This window comes from Protopterus annectens, chromosome 9.part0, assembly GCF_019279795.1.
Source record: "Protopterus annectens isolate FY-2018-M chromosome 9.part0, PAN1.0, whole genome shotgun sequence".
In the NCBI taxonomy this organism is placed as follows: domain Eukaryota; kingdom Metazoa; phylum Chordata; order Ceratodontiformes; family Protopteridae; genus Protopterus; species Protopterus annectens.
Window position 1 is genome coordinate 630,762,817 of NC_056743.1, and position 27,333 is coordinate 630,790,149.

Below are 27,333 nucleotides of genomic sequence, written 5' to 3' on the forward strand. Positions count from 1 at the left end.
CAGAAACACTTTTAAATGACACAGAACCAATAATATCTCCCAAAATACATTATAATAGTTAGCTTTGCTTGGTTTGCAATCTGTGCCACTGAAATGAATCTATATGGCACAGTTAGGAAAGAGAAGGTTCTTGTTTCTGCTGATGATAACTAGGGAGGGCATACAGTGACAATGTCACTTCAAGGGTGGGAGATGGCAAAGAACAGTTTTATTCATTTCATTCATTCATTTTCAGTGCCTATATTATCCATTTCAAGGTTGTAGCAATTGTGGACAAGATATGAATTCATTGTAAAATACATATGCACTCACGAGACAGTGCACATGTGCTTACACATACAGACATGCACACATATATACACAGTACATGCAGACTGGAATTTTACCAGTTCGTATCTTTTGGATGTGTGAGGAAACTAGAGACTCCAGCAAAAGCCTTTATTGACAAGGCATGGACATGTAGTCATTGCAAAGAAGGCACTACAACTGGGAATCAAATCAAACAACCGAAGATGTCTATCTTTACTTCAGGTGTTCAGCAGTGTTGAATTGTGCACCAACCAAAGTTCAAATGTTAGAGTGGTGACATGGAGAGGAACCTTGAGCCCAAGTTCAAATGTCAGAGTGGTGACATGGAGAGGAACCTTGAGCCAAAGTTCAAATGTCAGAGTGATGACATGGAGAGGAACTTTGTGCACCACTGATGTCTTGTAACAGTTTGGAGAATGAGGAAGAGCTGCCACACAGTGGGGTTCAATAGTTCTTATTACTAAATTATAATAGTGATCTCATTTTTTTGCATCAAGTGTATACTGTATTAAAAAGATTTTTACCTCCCAGATGATAGGAAGTAGTCTGGGCATTTTCCTGTATTATGTATGTTTTCAGGTCTTAAGTACAGATGGAATACATTCAGTAGATGAAATAGAATTATTTTATGTAGTACTAAACAGCACAATCAGTCTAATGACTTGTACTTATTTTCTTTCATTCAGGTGCTACACATTGCCATCGACTTAGCACAAACTAATGTGTATATATCGGGGGGGTGGTAGAGATAGGATACATGCAGGAGGTAGGCAGATGAGAAAGTTTTTTATCTTATTTTTGCTTTCAGTTATTACAGGACCAAATTTGAAGACTATATGTTAGAACAGTACCTTATATTTGATGTTAGGTAACACTTCTCGGTGTCCTAATCTAAAGAGGTAATAACAGGTGCATAGGTGTAACCAAATATACTCAGTGTACTCAACTGAGTGAATTGTTTTCTGAATATGTCTTTGGAACATTGACATTGCAGTTTATAGGTTTCACAATGTCTGTAAGTGACTAACCTCAGCAAATTTCTGTGCACAACATGCTCCAATAAACAAAAAACAAAACAACAAACTGAGACAGACAGACAGACACACACACACACACACACACACACACACACACACACACACACACACACACACACACACACACACACACACACACACACACACACACACACACACACACACACATATTTTAAAGTTGAAGGGAGAAAAAAATTAAAGTAATGTGTACATTTCTAAACTATAAAGGGTAAAGTGCAATCTTGGAGTTGGTATACTTAAGTATGTGACGGGAGCACCATGAGAGATCTAAGTACAAAAGAAATTATGGCTGCACCCTTGAGTGGGGGACTGAAACACCCCATATACAAATATGTACTGCTGGCTTCACTTCTTCAATGGTAGGTTTTTGTATTATTTATTATTTTGTTGTTTTGTTTGTTTGTTTGCTTGTTTTTTTCTTTTACATTACCTGGGTATCTATCTTCCAGTGTCCTGATGTAAAGGAGTCATTACTGGAGATTATTTTATATACAACTGATAAATAGATTTGGGGCATGGCTTGGGGGCCCAGCACAACTAATCAAACTGGTTTCATCATCAGTGCAGAGTGGCTTACCTGTGATAGCTTGTGATGCAAGTGAAGAGTAACTAATTATGAAGCATTATCTTATCTTCCAAACAATGTAAAACACAAAAAACTCCATCAAACCTGACTTCATTGACTCTTCATTATTTCATTGACGAGGAACTATTATATTAACAGAAAAAGAACAAAATGAAAAAAAGACCCACCACCCACCACCACCAGGACAAAACAACAAACAGCAAGACAAAAAAAAACTCTGTGTGGGGGGCTTCACCTCCCACACCCCCCTAATTAAGTATACCAACTCCAAGGGAGTGAAGGGGCAACCAGTACCATAAGTTCACCATGGTCTTTCCTGGGGATTTTTCTCTTCCTTCTTCGATTTGATTTGATGGGATTTGAATTTGATATGATGATGAAGTGAGCTTTGAGACAATGAGAGTTGACAATGTTTTATTCCAATTCTTTGAAGGAAAAGGAATTCAACTGGCAAGATAACTAATGATCAGCCTGGCAATATTTTATATTACTGGGCTATCAGACTCCATTTAACTGCTTGTATCATTTAACTTAACCACTACTGCAGGTTACAAGTTACTTGCTAACAAGTTGCTGACGTACAAACCGGCACTGATGGGAGGCTATATTGCGGTTGGGCTATGGCCTGTTGTATCAAGAAAAAGAAAGATCAAAAAAAGTGAAAGTATTTCCAAATTCTAAAATCTGTTTACAAATTTAATTTACAAAATTTCACCAAAACTTTAACAAATTTATAAATTCTTTTAATATTATGGAATATTTCCATAATTTCCAAGGCATGTAGCAGAGATTACAAATTGAGATGATCATGTTAATGATTAACTGTGGAAATGTGTCAAGTATGTATAGTGTTATTAAAATTGATAATTGCAGTTTATAAGTACGGCCAGCAACCAGCATTATTTGTCTTGCTGATATTAAGGAAAAGGGAAGTTTCATTTTGGTATTGTTATTCATCTCTGTTATATAAACTGCCTAATTCACAATATATTATCCTTCAGTAGTACACAGGCATAGATGCTTGACTCTCATTCTCATATCGGTACTTTTCCGTTATCGGGGCAACATTTGTTAAGAGTGCATGGAATGTTAAAACACACTTGCAATTATTTTGCAGCTGATGCTTAATTGGGTACTTTTCAGTGTGCAGCAGATTGACTCGTTTTAAGAAGAATTTGTGATTTCATCTGGAAAAATCAGATTATTGTCTCACCACCTTACTTCCTGACAGCTTTGGGTTAGATAGGGAATCACTTTCTAGAAGAGACAGAGCTCTCGTGGACTTTTGGTTTTTAGCTTCTGAAAAGTGATTACTGCAATTGTCCTCCCACAGAAAGTTATAAGGATCCTGAAGAAGATGCTGAGCTAAAGGAAATAGCAATGTACCTTAAATGAATGACCTGAAATACTTTGACATCTTCAGATTGTTTGGTAGATACTAGTTCCTTTGTTATTATGCATTAACGTCTATGTTATCTGCTATACCTTGACTAGCAACAAGTAGTAGTAGTAGTCTTCTTTCGGCATTTCCCGGTTAGGGGTCGCCACAACGCAACTCTGGTCCGCTAATGATTGGTACTGGGCTGAAAATTACCGAAATTTCCTTAAATAAGTTTCCGATCCAAGGGGCGTGCTGTGCATCCTAACTTTGTTCTCTGCCATACTTGTCATAGTGAGTTTTAGGCAGATAACTGTTTGACTCAGATAAGAAACCATATGTATTTTACAATTATGCTGTCTTAATATCATGTAATGGTGAACTGCTGTGCTTCTGTAATGCACACACATGAGCTGATATTTCTGTGAAAGCAAAGAAACACTGCAGCACATACATCCGTGTCTCTTTTGATTTTCAAACATGCGGTGTCAGGGCTGACAGCTGTGCAATCTTTGCATTCACGTGCTTCTACATTATAAGTGTTGCCCTGATAACGGAAAAGTACCCTCATATCATTAAGTTGTAAAATGTAGACCCTTACTTAAACATATATCTAAAATGAGTAGTCACTAGCATTTAAAAAGATCTTATAGGCTTTGCTAAGACTCGTGGTGCACAGAAAGATCTTAACAGGTATAAATTATAATAAAAATAATTATATTTAAGCATATATTTAGTTCCTATAGGAATTGAACAGCTGATGTTTTTCTTGCTTTAATATTTTTTGTTGATTTGTTTATTTTTAGGACTCCATTCACTTCGATACTTCTATATGGCAGTACATGGAGCACCTCCGGATTTTCCAGAGTTCATTTCTGCTGGATTTTTAGATGACATCCAGATTGACTGGTATGACAGTATTACACAGAATTATAAACTCAAGCAGGAATGGATGAATCAGAGTGAAATAAGTAAATACTGGCTGCAAGAGAAAGAGAAGCTGAAACACTCTCAGAAGGCATTCACAGTTAATGTGAAGACAGGCATGGAACGTGTTAATAAAACAGAGGGTAAGTATTCCTTCACAGGAACTAAAGGAACCTAAGACAAACTCTGTCTTTAGTGAGACTACTGAATGTTATACTACTAGAACTTTCTCTTCTAATGTAGATTTTCAGGTTATTGAGAGTTCTGTTAGCAAAAATTAGTTTATCAAAGATCACATTACTTAAAAATCTTTGAACTTTGATGTCTAAATGGCCACTAAACAAAGGAAAAAAAATAAAGAAAAGAAAAAAACACAGAGGATGAGGTCTAGCCTTAATTAGGTGCACATTCATACTAAATTGTTTTGAGAAAACTTGTACCACATGATATGTAACTTCTTGTAAATGACTCATTATCACTTAAAGATACAGTCCCCATAGCTCACACCTCTCTTTTTAAAAGTAAAAATGGGTATATATTTTCTATATGATCTATGAGGAAATATTCATTATGTTAAATTTATTATAAACTAATATTAACACTATACTCAGAATAACACTTTTATGCATATTCAAAAATATTGTGAAGAAGTGCAACATTAAGTTCATAGAATTAACTTGATTAAAACTCAAAACCAAACAAACCATATGACAATCTCAGAGTGATAGGAGACATTTTAGTATGGTAGAGTAAGTGCTTCCATCTGCTATAATTTCAGGATTCAGCAGCACAATCACATGACTGACAACTCCCATTGAAATGGATCATTGAATGACCTAGCTTTGAGAACACTTCTGTAATTTAGTGAGACATTAATTTGATTGGGAGTTGCTAATTTTGTCATTATGCTTGTTTTTACTGTTTAAATACTCTTTTCATTTCATTACCTCACATGATGAAATACCTAATGTGAAAGGCTGTACCAGATTGAGTAAGAAAGCAGCCAAAGATGAGATTTTCCATGGGTAACTCTAGTATGCATATGGAAAAAAGTTAGCAGGATCCCTTAAGCTTAAGTTGGAGAGTATTTTACTGATCCTCTAAGTGGCTGATTACAGGATAATGATTAATGAACTATTTTGCAATAATATAATCAGTTTAACTTTAGTTTTTAACTGTAGTGTTTTCAATATCTGTTGCTATGCTAAAATGTGTTTTTACTTTTCTGTTTCCTTCAGACTTTAAAAAAGTGTGAAAGTTCACAATCTCAAAAGTAATTGATATCCTAGTGAGATACAAGGCTAAGGGGAGTAACATGAAGGTAGACAGTAACTATAGTGTGGGTGTATGAGTATGCTATATCTTTGCACGGGATGAATGTGTGAGCAAGTACTTGTCATTATTGAGGGAAAGTAGATTAGGTTTCCAGAGGCATGGGAAAAGCGGTGAGGGACAGTTACTCCTACCATTCCCATCTGTTCAGCTCTGTCCCAGCTCTATCCTAGTCTAGTCTCATTAGCTCATCCTGCCTAATACAGAGAGAACAATTGAGTAGGCATACCCACTTAGGCCCTGAACTTGTCTGACTGAAGACTGCTGGAACAGGGCTAAGTTCTGAGTTTTTTTACTGATTAATTGGGTAATTTGTTTAAATCAGTTTGCTCATTTTCTCTTGTTATAAAAAAAACAAAAAAAAAAAAACAAATTTGCACTTTATCTTCTTTTACTGTATTTGTGTTTCTTCCTAGTTTATTACCATATTTTGCTTTTGCCTCTTCTTAAAAGTACTCAGTTATGTTTATTCTGCTGCATTCTAAGTCTTTTGGTTAAAGCACTTGGGCTTCAGACCAGTTGTTTTACATTAAGAAGGTTTGTGGACTGCATTGTTGTGGCAGAACAGGTAGCTTACATCCTTCTAAGTTGGGAATTGCTGATTGAAGGCTCGGTGTCTGTTATTCTAAAAGTGTATTAGTTCTGGTTTAAGCACTTGGCCTACAGGCCAGTTATTTTACATTAAGAAGGTTTGTGGTCTGCACTCTTGTGGGAGGAGAGGCTAGATTCTGCCCTTCTGAGCTGGGAATTTCTGGTTAAAGGCTTACTGTGCCTGCTTATTTGAACTGTTTTTCTGATATTGGTGCGCCTTGTCTGATGTAGCATAGACTATATTCAGGCCTGCTGAATCTAGCTTTGTTTGTGTAACTTAAGCACTAATCCAGGCCATCTTTTTTGGAGAAGGTTCCCTTGCACCCTTATGGCAGGAGTGAGCAGTTAGAACCTGCCTGATTGAATATTGCTGGAATAGGGCTCAGTTTTAAGTTTTTTTAACTGGTTAATTGGGTAATTTGTTTAAATCAGTTTGTTCGTTTTCTATTGTTATAAAAAAATTGCACTTTATTCATTTGCTTTTACTGTAATTGTGTTTCTTCCCACTTTATTACCTTATTTTGCTTGTGCTTCTTCTTAAAAGTACTCAACTGTATTATTCTGCTGCAGCCATTACTGATTGGTAGTAGCCTGATTAAATTGCAACTGTTATTCTAAGCCTTTTGGTTTAAGCACTTGGGCTTCAGACCAGTTGTTTTACATTAAGATGGTTTGTGGACTGCATTGTTGTGGCAGGAAAGGTAGCTTACATCCTTCTAAGTTAGGAATTGCTGATTGAAGTCTCAGTGTCTGTTATTCTAAAAGTGCATTAGTTCTGGTTTAAGCACTTGGGCTTCAGGCCAGTTATTTTACATTAAGAAGATTTGTGGTCTGCACTCTTGTGGGAGGAGAGGCTAGATTCTGTCCTTCTGAGCTTTGAATTTCTGGTTAAAGGCTTATTGTGCCTGCTTATTTGAACTGTTTCTTTCTGAAATTTGTGCGCCTTGTTTGCTGTAGCCCAGAAGTTAGTAGTTTATTGGCCATTTTGGGGTAATTTCTATCTCTTTCATTTCCCTACTATAAAAACCACATTGGCATGTTTTTTTTGCACTTGTATTCAGCTCAGCAAGTGTCTGACAGGTGTCCTGCAGAGTTCTACAGCAGCAGAGAGACAAAGCAGAGAATTTGGAGTGATTAAGTATAATTTTTCTGCATTTTTTTGCTGTCTTTAACTAATTCCGCCTAAAACTTCAATTATTTAGCATTTCTGTGATTTAAAAAGCTTGCTTCTGCTACTTATTGTACTTATTTACTGCCTGCACTTGAACTAAGTCAGTTTTTGTGTTTAAATAATCTGTTTAACTGTTGTAGGCTACACACTAAAGTGCGATAGCCATTTCTGTGCATTTAAAGTGTTTTTTTTTATTGTATCTGCTTTATTTTCTGAAGAAAACAAAAAAAAAAATACTGTTTGCCACCTTTCTGAACTAGTATAGTCCAGTTTTTAGGTTATTGCTGAATTCTGTGTTGCCCATACCTTACTTGGATAGAAGGAAGTTTTTCTGTTCACCTGTGAGAGAGAGGAACTTTGAGCAGCCTATCTGTCCCTGGAGGAGCGGTTTCAGCCCAGAAGTTAGTAGTTTATTGGCCATTTTGGGCTAATTTCTATTTCTTTCATTTCCCTGCTATAAAAAACAGTTTTGCACACTGGGCAGTGCCGGTTAGCTAGGGTATAACTATTCCCGGCTACACAAAGTCTACTCTTCAATTTTTCCCCTTGGAACTAGACAAACTTTCAACTTAAGCACTCAAACCATTCATTTCACAGCCCAGCACTTTCTCAAAACCCATAGCAACGACTAATTAACCCTAGCACTAGACCCCCCCCTATACTGTCCAGAAGGACAAGGCTCTCTATTCATTCCTACCAGACAATCAGTAAAACAGCTCATTTCACCTATTCAGGCATGTCCAAAGGGCAGTTTCAGGTGTACTCTCCAGTCCAACTGGTGAGTCTGGGCATTTTGAGGCAATGTTACAACTGCCTCGTGTACACAGACAACCCTCTCCTCCTATCGCCAAACACTAATATATGCAAGAGATGCAATTATACAGCCAAACTGGAGACAAAGCTCTCTCAACCCAAGACTGTAACTGACGGTCAAGAGGAGAAGGGAAATACATGCAACACACCACCAGTCTCACATAGACCTACTAATCCAACACCGGCAAATAACACATATAAATACATGAAAACGTACTCAGAGGTTCTAAATAAAAATCTGCAAAAGCAACAGAGACCTCCAAAACAGATATCCAAGCAACCTCCACACCCCATCAAAAACCATGAAACACATACTTCACATAATCAGTGTGCCACGTAATCACAGCCCTTAAGGCAAAATAACATACCCAACACACTAGAGATAGGCGAGACTATAGTCAGGCACACTGATGTCCCACTAACTAGGCTGGACAAGGAGAAGGTTACTGTTAGATACCTGTCAGGTGCCAGGATCTGCCACATAATGCAAGCACTCAGGTCATTCCAGAACAAGTACAAATACAACTCTGTCATTGTCCATGTTGGTGTGAATGACCTGAGATGTACCTCCCTGGACTACATGAAAAGAGACATGGAAGAGTTCTCTCATCACATAGCCCAGGCCGGTATGACCCTGACCCTGAGTAGCATCCTACCCTCACCAAGAATGATGTCACAGTATAAAGAAAAAAATGATCAATTTCAACAATTGGCTACATTTCTGGTGTCATTCAAAGGGGATCCAATATCTGTCCGCCTGGGATGACATGCTTGACGAGCCACGTTGCTTCGGAAGAGATGGCTTGCACCTGTCACCCTTAGGCTTTCGAATACTGGCCAAGGCTTTTGCCACCCCCATAGTTCCTTTTTTATGCAAGGCTCAAAAGACAAAACCACCACCGTAAATAGCACTGTAAATAGCACAAGTAGCCAAAAATTTAGGGTAATGCTACTCAACGCCAGACGTCTAAACCTCAAAATGCATGCACTCGAGGCACTCCTCAGTATGGAGAACATCGATATCTGTGCAGTAACAGAAACCTGGTTTAAGGCTCCAGAGAGCATCCAAGCACTACCAGGCTATAACTCATACCATATTTTTCGGCCACAGAACCCGGATCGAAACACAAAAGGTGGGGGGTGTATCCATATTCATCAAGGATACCCACACCTCCAGGTTAGTGGTGCAGCACGAGGACTCAGAGATCAACCATGTGCAACTAACAACAGGCAAAACTAAAATTCAAATTGTAGCTTGCTACAGACCACCCAGCATGACCCAGGACCCCCATTCCACATTTCTGGAGACACTGAAAAATATGAAGGTCCTATCAAACACCCTAATATTGGGTGATTTCAATTACCCAAACATTAACTGGGAAAACTTCTCAAGTACTAACTCCCTTGCCCAAAGCTTCCTAGAATTTATAAACTCAAACACCCTGGATCAACAGGTCAACGCCCCCACCAGAGATGACAACATATTGGACCTGGTCATCACCAACATGGGTGACCAGTGTTCCACACCGGAGGTCAACCCCTTGCTGGTTAGATCAGACCATAGACTAATCACTTTGGATATCCACATTCCGCCCCCACCCCCAATCAAGGAAACCACCCTGAAAAACATTTCAAAAGCAAACTTCACATTACTTAAGACCGAGGTGGAAAGGTTCACAGCCCCCATGCTAAAGGACAATGCTGTCCAAGCTGCTGAATCCCTTACAAAGGCACTCTATGAGCAACTGCAAGAATGCATGGATCATGCTATCCCAAGCAAAACCAAGACTCACTCCTCCAAGAAAAGGAAAACAGTCTGGTGGACCCCTGCCATTAACAAGCTTTACAATAGAAGGATGAAACTAGCACAGAAAATAGTAAAATCACAAGAAGGAAAGACATCCCTGATCAGTATCAGCAAGAAACTACAATCCTTCATAAAGTCATCCATGGCTAGCTTTGAAAGAAAAATTGCCAAGGACTCCAACTATAACCACAAAGCTTTCTTTAGCTATGTCAAGAACCTAAGTGGAAACTCTCAGATCTGCTCTGAGTTAGTGCAGAATGGCACAAAATACACTGAACCGACTGATATTGCTAACATTCTGGCAGACAGGTTTAGTGCAAACTTCACTCCCCTCTCACCTCTAAAAGGGTCATAACCATACCAGAAGAATGTAGAGCCCCAGCAATCACTGACACACAGGTTAAAACAGCCCTATCCAAAGCCAAAAACACAGCTTCAATGGGACTGGGCGGTGTCCCAGGCAGTGTCTTACACGAGCTCCAAAATGAACTAACCTCTCACCTAAACACACAATAGTTATCCCGCTCCACAAAGGTGGAGACACAATGGACCCCAGGAACTATCGCCCTATAAGCCTGACTAGCCTGGCTTGCAAGGCTATGGAGTGCATAATCATGGAACTCATTAACAGAGACATTGGGAACCTCCAAACATTGGATCCTACCCAGTTTGGCTTTGTTAAGGGCAGATCATGCCTTCTAAACCTGGTGGACTTCTTTGAGACAGTTACCAAGGCTTTAGATGAGGGAAAGGACGTCCACACAACCTACCTAGACCTTGCAAAGGCTTTTGACACCATTCCCCATTCTGGTATTATAGACAAGCTCACCAGTTTGAACATAAACCCCTACATCATGAGATGGATTGCCCATTAGCTCATGGATAGAATCCACATGGTGAGAGTTGCAGGCTCTAGTTCCGACTGTAAACTGGTTACAAGTGGCATCCCCTATGGCTCAGTCCTGAGACCCCTCCTGTTCGCTATATACTTCTCAGAGGTACAGGCAAGCACAGGAAGACTATGGCTGACCAAGTTTGCAAATGACTGCAAGCTGGGGGCCATAATTGACTCTCTGGCTTATACAGACATCCTCCAGAAGGTTCTCACTGAGACAGATACCTGGTGTCAAAATCATGGCCTCAAGCTAAATGCCAAAAAGTGCATAGTCATCCCCTTTGGAAAAAACAAAGTACGCGCGAACTACCACATATGTGGTAGTCTCCTAAATACAGAAAATGCAAAGAGGGATCTGGGGACCCAAGTAGATAGTAATCTCTCCTTTGATAATCATATTGCCAAGGTGGTTAGAAAATTCCTTCTATGTGGCCCACCTAATCACAAAAGGGTTCGCATCTAAAACAAAAGAGGTTATTGTACCCCACTACTCATCACTCATCAGACCCATCATAGAGTACAATGCCCCATTTGCGATGTACCTTACAAGACACCTGCAACAGCTGGAAAGACCACAGAAGTACCTCACCAAGAGGATTACTGGCCTCAAACAAATGCCCTATGCAACCCGACTTGAAGAAACTCCCGCTGCACTTGGTTGCATGCCGCTTACTCAGAGGTGATCTCTGCCTGACATACAAGGCCATGTCCAACCCAGAATTGATGGACGTGCTCCACCTAAAAAAAAAACAAATCCCCGAGAGCCACATGCTCTAGGGATCTAAACCTCCCCACAATGATAAACAGGACATGCTGGAAGGATAGATTCCTGTCCCAGAGACTCCCCATGCTTTGGAACAGGATTCCAATCTACATTAGACAGAGCCCCTCACTAACACTCTTCAAGAGAAACCTTGATGAGTGGATTGGAAACAGAAAATTTACCCTGGGGATCAGTGTGGTGGCTCTGCTGGACAAAGGCATAGGGAACTAATGGCTCTGCTGGACAGAGGCACAGGGAACTAATCTAAGGGGGTGGCAAAAGCCAACACATTCTGGCTAGGCTTATAGATGCCCTTGGGCAGATAGCCTAGTACTTACCTATGAACCTAAGGTATAAGTCATTATATTGTGTTATTGCATCATAATAATTAGTGCAGTTTGTATACCTCTTTTTATTAGTAAAAAACTGAATCTCCAGTAGGGGTTCAAAGTTTGAGGACTGAGGTAAATCACTCAAGTTTGAGGACCATGGATCATAATGAAGGAGGGACTGGGTAGAAATATTTAACTTATGGGAAAGAGTACCACCAGACTGTAATGTAGAGGGTTTAAACTATGTAAGATGTTTTACTTTCGGAAGTGCAGCTGTGAAATATATATGTTATGAAAAAATTTAAAATAGGGAGTGCAGACACTGTCCTAGATTAAATGTTTGACACCTGAGGAACACAGGGACTTAGCAGCAGTTCTAAGTAAGTGATCATGAGGACCATAAAATGCCTAACCAAACACATTTAAGAAGACACAGTTAAAAGTTTGTGCCTCCTTTTTTACTTAATAATGCTTGCCTCATAAATTGAACATGGCTGTACATGACAATCCTGGTGAACGTTTATGGCTACCCATCCACTCATCAAGACGAGCCTTAAAGGTATTCATAGTCAAACTGTGACATGTGGTCATGACTTATTCCATAGGGTGGGAATACAATGAGTTAAGAACACATTTCTCAAGTGTGTTTTGTAAATTTGGTGGTGCACATTTAGATATCTAATGCAGGTGTTTAACTCATTCTCACCAATGTAGCTCTGGAAGTTTGCACTGTAACTTCCAATGGGTGGAGCTTATGCTTTTTTTAGAATCAAATTATGAAATTATGTCCTCACATTTCAAACAAAATGTTCACTTCTCTGGAACCATGGGGGCTAGTAAAGAAGTGTAAATGGCAAACTGTTCAGCACAAACTGCTTTTTTAGTGATAATATTTTTTAAGTTCTAAGTCTTAAACTAGATTTTGTAAGTCACAGTAAACATAGTAACTACTAAGCTTTGTAAATCATACGTCTCAAATGTACCTCATTATGAAGAACATACCTTATTTGGGGTCTTAAAAAGTTCATGTTCCTCAAAGTTCCACGTTGAAAGGGTCTGTCATACATTCAGTGTTAGGACGTTTTTTAACTCATATCCATGGTAAATAGAAATGAATCATATTAATTCATTAAATAATCTTTTTTTATGAATAAAACCAGCATAATTTAACCATCCTATGACATTCCTAATAGAAGTTGATAGTTAATTCACCAGTGTGTGTTCCACATTTTGTCCATTTATTCCTCATTTTGGAGATGGAAGGTTGAGAGCTATGTTGTAAATAACATAAAATACCTCAGCTACCACTCAAGTTACACACATACTGTCAGCAGCATTTTATTCATCCAGCTGAGAGTTTTCATAGGAGGTTAAGCAGTTCTGTCTGTGCTACTTGATTTTTAAGATAGTTAGAAAAACATGAAATATATGACAGTATAAATAAATATTGTACAAACAACAGTTATTGGGCAGGATTCGCGAAGGCTTGCACAGAGTGTAAGAGACGTGTAACACTCCATGCAAGCCTCGCGTTCCAGCAACAGCCCAAAACTCTGTGTAAGAGACCAGCTAAAATGTGTCTTACACGGACTGGGCGTGGATATGCTAAATACCTCACTTGCAGCCGAAAGGCATGCAAATGAGGTAGAGTAGCGATCCACGAAACAGAAAGCAGCCCGTGTAAGAGCCGTTTTAGCTGCAGAAATGTACTCAGTTGACAACTGAGTACGTTTCTGCAAAAACCACAATGGAGCCATGTCAGCTCCAAATAAAGGGTGCATATGTGTCAGGCAGCATGCCAATGGCCAAATATGTGGCCATTGGCAAGGTACCCCGATGCAAATATTAAAAAAAAATATATATTTTTTTCGACGATCGGCAAACGGGCTGCGCTGTATAAAACATAAAAATGAAGGTTATAAACCCACAAATGTGGGTTTTATGCAATACATGGAATGACAATGCAGGGACCAGCAGACCAAAAACAACATGGCCACCATTTAGTGGTTGCTAAGGGGGGAAGCTGAGTCTAAGACATGTAACTAAGCATTAGTAGGCAATCTGATGTAAATGAGGGTCAGGATACTGAATCCCACAGTCACATAGCAAATGAGCACATTCTGAGTAGTGTAAGAGATAGATAAAGGGGAGGAATAGAGTAGGAGATAGGTGACATCACAGGGGGGAATGGTAGAAAGAAATGCAGTTCATTGGAGGTCAGTGTTACATGACAGGTGAGAGACACAGATCATGGAAAGAGGAGTGCCACAAGATAAGCATGGGAAAGTCAAGAAATGGAAGGTGTACACTGTTACTTACACCAAAGTTTCTTGCTGGGCGTGCATGCGCACATGTGCGCACCATGAGGAGCGAGTAGTACAGTGTGCGCACGTGTAAGACAGACGGAGCATGTGGGAGTGTGTTGGTAGATATGTAACACCGTTTGCGCTGGTGTGCGCGCGTTTTAACCTGAATAGGCAGATCCTGAACTGTGTAAGCATGTGTGCGCGCATGTAAGCCACTGTGAGCATGTTTCTGCTGGTATGCACGCTGCTCCCCCCTGAAGAAACAGAAAGGAAAAAGGAAGCAACAGAATTAGTAGGAAGCTAGCAGGGAATACTGCTGGAGCCAGCAGGTGAAAACAATTAGAAGCAGGCAATTACACAGGCAGAATAGTAGCCCAGCCCAGCACTTAAAACTCTGCAAACAGCAGTGCAGGATGTTTCTCTCAAGAGACACTGCAAGACAGGAGTAAGCTATTAGAAGTGAAAACTGAAAAAGCTGAACTCAGAGCAGAAATGCTAGGGGCTGCCATAGCTGTCATAATGAGACATAGGCGACTTGCTGAGGGTGGTGACAATGCAGATGGTGCCAGACAACCCACAGTGAGGAGATGGAGAAGAGTGTACAGGCCCAGGGTCACCTACCATGGGTTACATGAGCTGGAGATAGTAGAGCGCTATAGAGTGGACAGAGAGCTCCTGCAGCAAATTGTCGAGCTGTGTAGGCCACGCCTCACACACAGAACCAACAGAGGGGAACCCATCCCAGTGGAAACCAAGGTATGTGTTGGCCTAAGAATACTAGCAACAGGTACATTCCAGAGACCAACTGGTGATATGATGGGGATATCACAGGCATCGGTCTCCAGGGTACTGCACCAGTTCCTGGATACCATGTCAGCACATGTCGGTGATCATGTATATTTCCCCAATGTCCATGAGGTATTGGCCAGCAATATGCATCTCTTCCAGCAAATAGCGGAATACCTTGAGGTAGTGGGTGCAATAGACTGCACGCACATACGCATCAGAGCACCAGCTGGTGAGCGGGGTAGGGCCTACATTAACCGCAAGGGCTTCCCCTCCATCAACTGCCAGGTCGTGTGTGATGCCCAGGGCATAATAATGAATGTGTGTGCTGGCTGCCCTGAGAGCTACCATGATTCCCACATCTGGCATTTGATGCAGCTGTACCAGACATTTGCCAATGGGGACATCCCACACGGACACCTAGTGGGGGATGCAGGTTATGCACTGGAGCCGTGGCTGATGACACCCATCAGAAACACACACACACCTGAACAGGAACGCCATAATGAGGCACACGCACAAACACGTAATGTAATAGAGCGTGTGTTTGGGCTGCTCAAGTCACGGTTCCGGTGTCTGGACACATCTGGTGGAGCCTTGCAGTACTCACCAACTACATGTACCCAAATTGTCATGGTATATGCTATGCTACATAATATGATCTTGCGAAAACAGCTGCAGCAGGACCAGCATAGGGCTGGGCCAAACAGCCCCCCACCATTGCCAAGGCCATCACAGGCAGAGCGTGACTCAGAGGAGGAACAACCTGAGCCTGCCCCAGTAGGCAAAAGGAGGCATGCCCAGTATGCCCTGGCCTTGGCAAAGAGGCAACGCATAGCACATACACTGGCTCAGTAGGAACCCTGGGAATGATACCCCTCTCTGACTCACTCAAATAATAACAGGGATGCCTAAAATGACATGACCTGCTCACAAACATGTACAGGGAGTGTAATATGTGCATCCGATAGAGGCAGCCCTGCAGCACCACCTGAGGCATGAATGCCATGTGTTAAGTAATGTAACACCATATGCACACTTGAGGACCCTGACTAACATCCACCCTCACCAAGCATGAAGCCACAATATGACGATGGGATGATCAATAGCAATAATTGGCTGAAGTAATGCAGTTAGTCAAAGGGGAGCCAATGTGTTTCAGCCTGGAAAGACATGCTGAGCATGACATGATGCACCACCTGCTAGGGGTGGCGTGCACCTATCAGTCCAGGCCCCATGGATACTGGCAAAGGCTGTCAGTACCCACAGCATGCCCTGAATAGGTAAGTCTCAAAACACAAACCCACCTTCATAGGTACCACAAGGAATAGGAACCTAGATGTAATACTACCCAATGCCAGAAGTCTAAACAGCAAGATGCTTGCAGTGTAAATGCACACAGTATGGAGAATGTTGATATCTGTCCTGTAATAGAAAACTGGGTCAAGGCTCATATCAGCACCCTAACACTACCAGGTTACACCTCATACTGTGCTGTACAGCCTCAAAACATGGAACAAGCTACAAAAGGTGGGTGACTAGCAATAATTGTCAAGGATAACCACACCCCCATGTTGGTACCACAACAAGAAGCAGCATGGACTAGCCATGGTCAAGTACCAGTGGCTAAAACTGCCTCCCAGTATATAGCCTGCTGCAGACTACTGTCCTAACACCAGGAACTGCACCTGGCCTATGTTGGAATACATGAATATATCAAGCCCCCCAAACCACATTATATTGGTTGACTGAAAATACCTAGACATACACTGAGAGCATTATACTAGCACCAACACAGTAGGAGAAAAGTGCCTAGAATACATAAACCAAAATGCCCAGGAACAATGTACCACATCCACAAGAGGGGTAAGCATACTGGATGTGATAATCAGCAACATGCGTACTGGATGGCAAGATGAGAAGTGTATCCCTCACAGGTAAGACCAGACCATAGAGTAATCACACTGGATATACACATCCTGACCACAGTCCCTGGCCAGAAAACCACAGTGAAAAACATGTGTAAAGCATAAGTTGCACCCCTCCAAACTGATGTGGAGTCCACTAAAGGCCCTGTGCAGGTGCAAAATATGGGACAGACCACAGAACCTGTTATACAGGCATTCCATGAACACAGCCAGGAATGCTTGGATTATGAAATCACAAATAACAACAAGACACAATGCCATACACGCAGGCATCTGGCATGCTGGACTCCAGCCATTACCAAACCATGCAAGAGAATGAGGAAGCCACTACATGATAGAGCAAACATAAAAAGGGAAGTAATCACTGATCAGTAGTATGGCAATAAAATATGTCCACACATACAATCCACGAAGGCCAGCTACAACAAGTAGAATCTCTGAATCCTGAGGCAATGTTACACCTGCCCCAAGTACACAGACAACCCTCAACTCCCCCCAATAAATACAAATATATGTGAGAGATGCAACCATCTATCCAAACTGGAGGCTGAGCTCCCCCAACTCAGTACTGTCAAAAATAGTCAGGAGGAGAAGGTAACCACACACACACCACAAACCCAGTCCCACATAGACCTATCACAACTGTAAACCAAACATATAAACACAGAAAAACATTCCCGGAGGCCCTAATTACAAACACATCACACCAACAGAGGCCTCCAAAGCAGACCCCCAAGCAACCACAACCTCCAAACATAGCACATGCAACACATAGTACACAAAGCTGGTGTGCCAAACAGTCACAGGCCAGAAGGAGAAACAACATGCCTGATACAGTTGTAATAGGTGTCTCTATAGGCAGACACACTGCTGTCCCACTCACCAGACTGAACAAGGGAAAGGGTACAGTAAGCTGCCTGTAGGCTGCTACAATACGCCACATAACACAAGTATGCAGGTCACCCCAAATCAAGTAGAAATATGATGCAGTCATTGTCCATGCTGGTGTGAATGACCTGAGATGTACCTCCCTGGACAACATGAAAAGAGACATGGATGAGCTCTCTGAGTATGTACTCCAGGCCGGTATGACACTGGCCATTTGCAGCATCCAACCCTCACCAAGAATGATGCCACAGTACAAACACAGAATGATCAGCTTTAACAGGTGGCACAATTACAGCTGTCAGTCCAAGAGGATCTAATGTCTGTCTGCTTGAGATGTCATGCATGACAAGCCATGCTGCTGTTCCAGGGATGGCTTGCACCTGTTACCCCTGGGCGTCTGGATATTGTATAAGGCTTTTGCCACCTCCATAGAGCCATACGTAGGCAAGGATGAAAAGACTAACCCACCACCCTAGAAAACATAAGTGGTAAGAAACATAAGGGTAATGCTGACCAATGCCAGATGTGTAAACTGCAATATGCATGCTCCTGAGGCACTTCCCAGTATGGAGAACATCGATGTCTGTGCAGTGACAGAAACCTGCTGCAAGCCTACTGACAGCACACCAGCACTTCCAGGTTATACCTCATATCATGCGTTATGGCCACAACACCTGGACCAAAACACCAAAGGAGGGGGAGTATCCATATGCAGCACAGACACCCATATGGCCAGGTAACTGACAACGCATGAAGCAGCAGAGATCACACATGTGCACCTAACTGTAGTCAGAACTGCTGTACAGTCTGTAGCATGCGACAGACCACACTCTCACACACAGGAACCCCACCCAGACATCCTGAAGACACTGGACAGTATGAATGTCCCACCAAATACCAAACAAGGTACTCACAAATTACCACATAGGTGGTAAACCATTATGTATGCAAGGAGTAATCAAGGACCTAGGGACACAAGTCAACAGTAACCTGTTATGTGACACTCACAATGCCAATGTGGCTAGGAAGACTGTCTATATTGGACACCGTATCATGAAAGGATTCACATCTACATCAACAGAGGCCATTGTGCCCCTGTACTGTTCTCTTAGCAGACCCATAATCTAGTACAATGATTCATATGGGATGTACCTTACCTAACACCTGCAGTGGTTAGAAAGACATCAAAGGTACCTCACCAAGAGGATAAAGGGTCACAAATATATGTCATATGCTGACTGTCTGTAGACACCCCAGCTGAATGCAGTCACAGACTGCCTACACAGAGGCATTGTATGTCAGTTGTACAAGGCCATGTCCAACACAGGAGTAATGGACATGCTCCACCCAGGAAATCAAAGCCATTGGAGCTGTGAGAGTGACAGATGTCATCCTCAACACATAATGAAATAGGATGTGCTGGAGGGACAGATACATAACCCAGAGGCTCCCCACACCCTGGCACAGGATCCCACTCCATGTTAGGCAGAGCCCCTCACTGACACCCCTCAACAGGAATTTTGCCAAGTGGATGGATGATCGTAGATGTACACTGGGGGTCTTCACTGTGTCACGTCCAGACAGAGGCACAGTAAAGTAAATCATAAATGGCCATAATATTCACATAGCAAGGCGAAAGACACACACACTCTTGCTAGGCTTACTAATGCCCTAGGGTGGATAGCCTAGTATGAACCTATGAACTTATGAAGATACAAATTGTACAGGACACTAAGGATAATCACAAGGCTTACTCAACTGATGGTAGGAACCATGTTGGGAATTCACAGATATGCTCCGAATCACACAAATATTACAAACAACATACCAAACACACACACATATTGCCAACATACAACCTGACAGGTGCAGTGCACACCCCCAGAATGCAAAATATCTATCCAAGCAGACTGCTGGCCCCTGACATTGCAGATGCTGAGGTAACAGCCATCATCTACAAAGCAAAACACACAGCAGCAAAGGTATGAGATGGTGTCCTGGGCTGAGTCCAACATGGACTCCAAGAAGAATGGAATGCCAAATCACACTACTGCTCAATGTCAGCCTTACCACAGGATATGTACCCAAAGAGCAGTGTACAACAACAGTGGTCCTTCACAACAAAGGTGTTGCCTGAATGGATACTGCAAACTACCACCCCAGGATCCTGACAAGCTTGGTCTGCACAGCTATGGAAAGGATCAGCATGTACCGCAGACATAAAGCTATCGGGGACCTACTGACACCGGACCCTACCCAGTGTGGCTGTCATAAGTGCATATCCTGCCCCTAAACATGTTTGACCCATTTGAAACAGTCATTAAGGTCATTGATGAGGGCAATGTGGTCCACACAGCGTAGCTGGACCGTGCCAATGCTTCCAGACAATACCCTACGTGTTCAGTATGGATATGTTCACCAGCTTAAACATAAACCCCTATGTCAGTAGAGGGGTTGCAAACCAGACCAAGGACAGAACTGACATGGTCAGACATGCTGCATCCATGTCAGACTACAAACCAGATATAAGTGGCATCCCACAAGGCTTGGTCCTGGGATCTCCCTCGTTCCGTATATATGTCCCATAGGTACAGGCCAACATGGAAGGACTGTGACTGAACATGTATGCAGAGGAGTACAAACTGCCCACCATATCTGACCCCCAGCTGACACAAGCAACCCACAAAAGAGCCACATAGAAACAGACAACTGGTGCCATAGCCATGTCAGCAAGCTAATTGCAGAAATGTGCATAGACAATCACCGTGGATATACAGTAAGTGCCCACCAATTACCACACAGGTGTTACACATTACATACCTAACATGTAATGAGAGACCTGGGGACACAAGGTGATAGATATCCTGCATTGGACAAACATGTGGCTGTAGTGTTCACAGAAACATACCATATACCCACCCAATCATGAAGGTTGTCAGATCTAGATAAGGGGAGGTCACTGTGGCTCTGCAGTCATCCTTCATCAGCATCACAATTGAGTACAATAGCCCCTGTGGGATGTACCTCAGCAGACACCTCCATCAACTGTAAAGTCCACAACAGTACCTCACCAGGAGTAGCATAGAGCATGAACAGATGCCATGTGTTGCCTGATTAAACAAACTGCAGCTCCACACACTGCCATGCTGCCCACCCAGAGGCAAGCTGTGCCTGATGTATGAAGCCATGTCCAAGCTGGAATCAATGAACATGCTGCACTTTGTACAATCTGAATGGCAGTGAGCTATGCACATGAGAGACCTAAACCCCAGCACTGACATACATAGGACAAGCTGTACTGAATGATCCATAACACAGAAGTCACCCCCACTCTTGAGTAAACTCCCAGTACAGGTTAGCCAGAGAGTCACCCATCGACACTCCTCAAGAGGAATCTTGATGAGTGGATGGGAGATGGTAGGTTTACCCTGGGTATCACTGTTATGTCACAGGTAGACGGAGGCACAATATACTAACCATGACATATGTCATGGCAAACTCCAGTTACAATGTGTGTCGAAGGACAAACACACTCTCTGACTTGCATCTGAAATGGCCTAGGGCACATCGCTAATGTTTGCCAATGTCCACCTATGTTGTGGAATACACTACCAATGTTGGACAAGCCTGGTTTAGGTAGTCCATATCTGAACATAATGCAACATGGTCATATGTGCACAACTGGCCCCTACACAGTCTGTTGTGCTCACTATGAAGATTTCAAACAGTGATAGGACTAAAGCCCATGATACTGTCCACCACAGTGAAAGTACTGAACCAGTACACTATACGGTACTACAGTGTTAGGTCAGTATGAAAGGATGTTGACAACTGTATGCAAAGTATCCCATGCAATCCCTGCAGGCACAGTATAATCCTTGTTGTGGTCAGACACAAAGCAGTTGGCCAGTAAGTACACTACATGACACCCAACACACAACCATAAACGTGAGATATTGTTGAAGTTCACACTCACCCAAATATGTGGTGGACTGCAGAGTTCAACATATGGAAAGCTCACACTGGGCATGCTCGCACACTTTGATAAATGAGGCATATGCCAGACAACATGCCATGGAAATGCTGAACTGGGCATGCTCACACACTTAGGCCATACCTCCGTTTAGCAGTTGGCCACACATATCTGGTATTTGTACGTGTCATTCCTGGAACCAACCACAACACAGCAATCTGCCCAGTGCACACAGTAAATTACTACAGAGACATAAGTGATATAGTCGATCCCCCTCATATTCAAAAATCTTCCACAGATACACAAGTTGTTCATAGGAACAGGGAATGCTATGGCAATAGAGACCTGCAAACAGTCTAACAGCAAGTAATATTGTGCATCTGACATTTAAACATATGGGTGTAGAGGTCAATACTAGGCTGTTTGCCCTAGGGAATGAGAGCTTAGCCAGAGTGTGCTTGGCATCTGCATCCCCAGTACAGTAGGCTACTGTGCCACTGTAAAGTAGGCCACATAAGGCAACGTGTGAGGCTAGTGTGCTGTGCCTCTGTCAAGCAGGGACACAGTGGAGACCCCAGGGTTTGAATGTGCTAAGCCACATCCATGTTGTTGGTGTGTGCTGGAAGAGGGTTGCTGAGGACCACTAACAGTAAGTGGGCGTCAATAACAAACTGAGGGGAGCCCTATCTGCATTGTCTGGACAATTTCACTGTCAACACTGTGTTGTGATGATTATGTGGGATTGAAGTGTCGTGCCGGTACTGTTCTGAGATATCCTCCTTCTGTGGGCTACAGCTCTGCAATGTATTAGCTCACTCTGTCTGTTGGACGGCTCATATACGGCTGGTGTATACCTGACAGGTGTCCTGTTGTGGAGCAGTCATGGGTATATGTGGGATAGCATGATCAATGCAAACCTTACACATGCTCATAGAATGCAATTGCCAAGGATTATGCAGAATGGCCAGTATAGTCCCCCAGCATGGGTCCTTTGAAGTCTTCCACCCCAGTCTTCACAAGTGTAGAGTCTGCTTGTACTAAATACAGTTTGTTTGCAGTGACAACCTTGCCTGGGGGTGGGGATGGGATATGGATGTCCAGGGAAAGGTGGGTATGGTCAGATATCAACAATGGTGGTCTACCTCTGGTGTGGAACAGTGAGTACCCATGTTGCAGATGGACAGGTGAAATATGTATTCCCCCATGTGGCTGTGGTGAGTGGTACTGCCATAGCACATGGACCCACAAATTGTAGTGGCTGTAGGGTAATGTTGTAGAGGCCTGAGTAGTTCACACACAATATGCCTGTACCTGACAAAACTGGAATGGTATATGTGAACACCTGCATATCCCGGCACTGTTCCCAGGGAAGCAAAGTGCATGTCCTGGATGTGGGAGTGGTGTTCTGGACTGGTTGTGTTGTGTGTTACAAGTGCTGTGGTCACGAAGCATGGTATAGAACATAATTATTGTTATTGTTCGGCATCTACTTCTCAGAAGTACAGGCCAACATGGGAGGTCTTTGGCTGACAAAGTTTGCAGACGACTGCAAACTGGGTGCCATAGTGGAAAGTGCATCGGACACGGATATCCTTCAGAAGGGACTCACGGAAACAGATAGCTGGTGCCAGAGCCATGGCCTGAAGTTAAATGCCAAAAAATGTATAGTCATACCCTTCGGGAAAAACAAGGTAACCCCAAGCTACCATATAGGTGGCAATCCACTAAGCACAGAAGAGGTTATCAGGGACCTGGGGACCCAGGTTGACAGTGGCCTTTCTTTTGACACTCACATTGCTAAAGTGGTTAGAAAGACCTTCTACATTGCCCACCTGATCATGAAGGGATTCACATCCAGATCTTGTGAGGTCATTGTTCCCTGTACTCTTCACTTATCAGACCAATGATCGAGTACAATGCCCCATTCGGGATGTATCTCGCCCGACATCTGCAGCAATTGGAGACCCAAAGTTTCTCACCAAAGGATAAAGGGACTCAAAATCTGTCATATGCTGCCAGATTGAAGAAACTCCAGCTCTATTCAGTCGCATACCGTCTGCTCAGAGGTGACATGTGCCTGACATACAAGGCCATGTCCAACCCGAATTAATGGACATGCTCCACCTCAAAATCCAAATCCACCAAAACCACTAGAGCAAGCGACTTAAACCTTAGCACGGATATAAATAGGGCGTGCTGGAGGGATAGATTTATCACTCAGAGACTCCTATGCTGTGGAATAGAGTCGGTCCATGTGAGGCAGAGCACCTTGCTGGCTCTGTTCAAGAGAAATCTTGACCTGTGGATGGGAGATCGTAGTTTACCCGGAATCATCTCTGTGTCACTGCTGGACAGAGGCACAACAAACTAATGGGTACAGTATTTTTTCATATAAGGGGTGGCGTAAGCCACAAAAATTCGGGCTAGGCTTATAAATGCCTTGGGGCAGATAGCCTAGTATAAACCTATGAACCTATGAACCTATAACCTGCCAGTGCGATGTGCATATCTGACCCTGGAGTAGGTGGCTGCAAATGTATATATATGCTATCCCCCACCTGACAGGTAGTACTAGATGTACATACCTCTGTAGAAATAAAGATGTCAGCACCCTATAAATACTGCAGGTACAGAACAGATGCCCAGTAATTTGGATAGTGCGCTCTGCTAATGCATCTCCCTCAAGTGTCATAATATAGTTCGGTAGGAGTTCGAACCATGCAAATACTCAGTGTGTGTGGGTGAGCGGGGTTGTTGTGTGTGCAAGCCTGTGTGAGGGAAGTGTCCCTTTTGGCAACTGGGAAAACACTCTACAGGATGCACATTCCCCTTTCTAAGCACTGATGATGTCAGCACCCTATAAGTACAGCAGGAGAAGGGAAACCTCCCAGTAATGCGAATAGCGCACTCTGCTAATGCATCTGTCATGAGTGTCATAACATAGTTAGGTAGGGGTTTGAATCCTGCAACTGCCCAGTGTGTGTGGAGGGGGGTTAGTGTGTGTGCAAGTCTGTGTGAGGAAAATGTCCCTTTTGGCAACCAGGATAACACTCTACAGGATGCACATTCCCCTTTCTAAGCACTGATGATGTCAGCACCCAATAAGTACAGCAGGAGAAGGGAAACCTCCCAATAATGCGAATAGCGCGCTCTGCTAATGTGTCTGTCACGAGTGTCATAACATAGTTAGGTAGGGGGTTTGAATCCTGCAACTGCCCAGTCTGTGTGGAGGGGGTGGGGTTACTGTGTGTGTGAGGGAAATGTCCCTTTTGGCAACTGGGTAAACACTCTACAGGATGCACATTCCCCTTTCTAAGCACTGATGATGTCAGCACCCTATAAGTACAGCAGGAGAAGGGAAACCTCCCAGTAATGCGAATAGCGTGCTCTGCTAATGCATCCGTCACGAGTGTCATAACATAGGTAGGTAGGGGTTTGAATCCTGCAAATGGCAAGTGTGTGGATAAGGGGAGTGTGTGTGCTGGCAAGTCTGTATGAAAGATATGTGCATTTTGGCAATTAGGAGAACACACTACATGATGAACATTACCCTTTCCAAACACTGATGATGTCAGCACCCTATAAGTACAGCTGTAGAAGGGAAACCTCCCAGTAATCCGAATAGCACACTCTGCTAATGCATCTTTCTCAAGTGTCATAACATAGGTAGGGGTTTGAAACCTGCAAATGGCAAGTGTGTGTGTTTGGATGAGGGGAGTTTGTGTGTGTGCAATTCTGTATGAAAGACATGTGCTTTTTGGCAATCAGGAGAACATACTACATGATGCACATTACCCTTTCCAAACACTGATGATGTCAGCACCCTATAAGTACAGCCGGAGAAGGGGAACTTCCTAGTAATCCAAATAGTGCACTTCGCTAATGCGTCTCTCTCATGTGTTGTGACATAGTTAGGTAGGGGTATGAATCCTGCAAATGGCAAGTGTGTGGATAAGGGGAGTGTGTGTGTGCTGGCAAGTCTGTATGAAAGATATGTGCATTTTGGCAATTAGGAGAACACACTACATGATGAACATTACCCTTTCCAAACACTGATGATGTCAGCACCCTATAAGTACAGCCAGAGAAGGGGAACTTCCTAGTAATTCAAATAGTGCGCTTCGCTAATGCGTCTCTCTCACGTGTCGTGACATAGTTAGGTAGGGGTATGAATCCTGCAAATGGCAAGTGTGTGTGTATGTGTGGGGGTAGTAGGGTGTGTGTAATTGCAAGTGGGAAAGAACAGATCTTTTTGGCAACTACTACAATACACCAGATGCTGCATATTCCCCCAGTAAACACAGGGGATGTCACCACACTATCAGTGCAGCCAAACAGGGCTAATTGCCCAGTAATGCCAATAGTGCGCTCCGCTACTGGGTCTATTACCACTCTCAGAGCACAGATAGGTATGTTTTGGAAACCCACAACTGCCACGTGTGGTTGTGTCACACATTATGACCATGTGTGGGTTGTTGTTCATAACAATGCATGCCATTGCCTAAACTAGCAATGGCAATGAACACATGATGTATGTGTGTGACACATACACATATATACCTGCGACCTTCAGTAGTTACCATGTCTGACATGTGCCTCAAGTGGATAAATGGTATTCACAATGCATAACATTATGACTGTGTCTTACTGTGCAGGGGCCGCATGTGGTATGTGTATATACAGTGTGAGTTGTATATGGTATACTACCAACAGCAGGGGATACACATGTGGTCTGGGCCATATAGTCTACATGTAGTCGATGAGCAGGTGCTGCATGTTCCCACCTGTTGTGGTATTGGTAACATGTTGTTCCACTGCAATTCAGTGACTACATGCTGGGAACCTTTCAGCTAGTGTGTTGTAGCTACAGTAATGCTCATGCACAATGTTTGGCTGGATGCAGTCCAGCCATATAAAGACATTTCTAGAGACTGTCATATTGCCAGTGTTGTTAGGGAGGACAGGTGGGTTTCCTGTGTATGGGAGGGTTGTGTGTGCCAGACTATGAACCAGAAGGCAGTCCAACACACTGTTAGCTGCTCATGGATAGGCCCTGATGCTTTGTGCTGTGCCAACAACCTGGAGGTGTGTGTATATGTGGTGCCTTGAGATACCACCCCCCTGTCCATGTGTGTTACATGTGTAGGGGATAACAGGCATGGTATGAGGTATGACCTGGCAGTGATGGGTTGCACCTGTGAGCCGTGAATCAGGAATCTGGTACTGCACAGATATTGCAGTTTACCGTGCTGAGGACAGTGTCCAGTGCATGCATCTTGTGGTGTACACTGCTGGTGTTGTGTAGCATCACTGTTAGTGTCCTATCCCGTGTGATACCTGTGGAGTTGGCTATATAATCTGTGTCCTGCAGCAAAAGGCACTATGTGTGTATCAAGGGGCTTCACCAATATACAATGGCCCATGGGTGTCACATGCAAGCTGCCCCTTGCAAATCATTGTGGCTTCCCTAGCATGTAAGCACACGTTGAC

At 42.9% G+C, this 27,333-nt stretch overlaps 1 protein-coding gene across 1 annotated transcript in view; it reads left to right on the top strand.

Annotated features, from left to right (window-relative positions):
* The window catches only part of LOC122811388 (major histocompatibility complex class I-related gene protein-like), a 242,786-nt gene that overhangs the window by 83,484 nt on the left and 131,969 nt on the right, over nt 1-27,333 (top strand). The window contains exon 2 of the mRNA XM_044083200.1: nt 4,138-4,401. Coding sequence (XP_043939135.1) covers nt 4,138-4,401 — 264 coding nt within the window. The remainder of the gene's footprint in view (nt 1-4,137; nt 4,402-27,333) is intronic.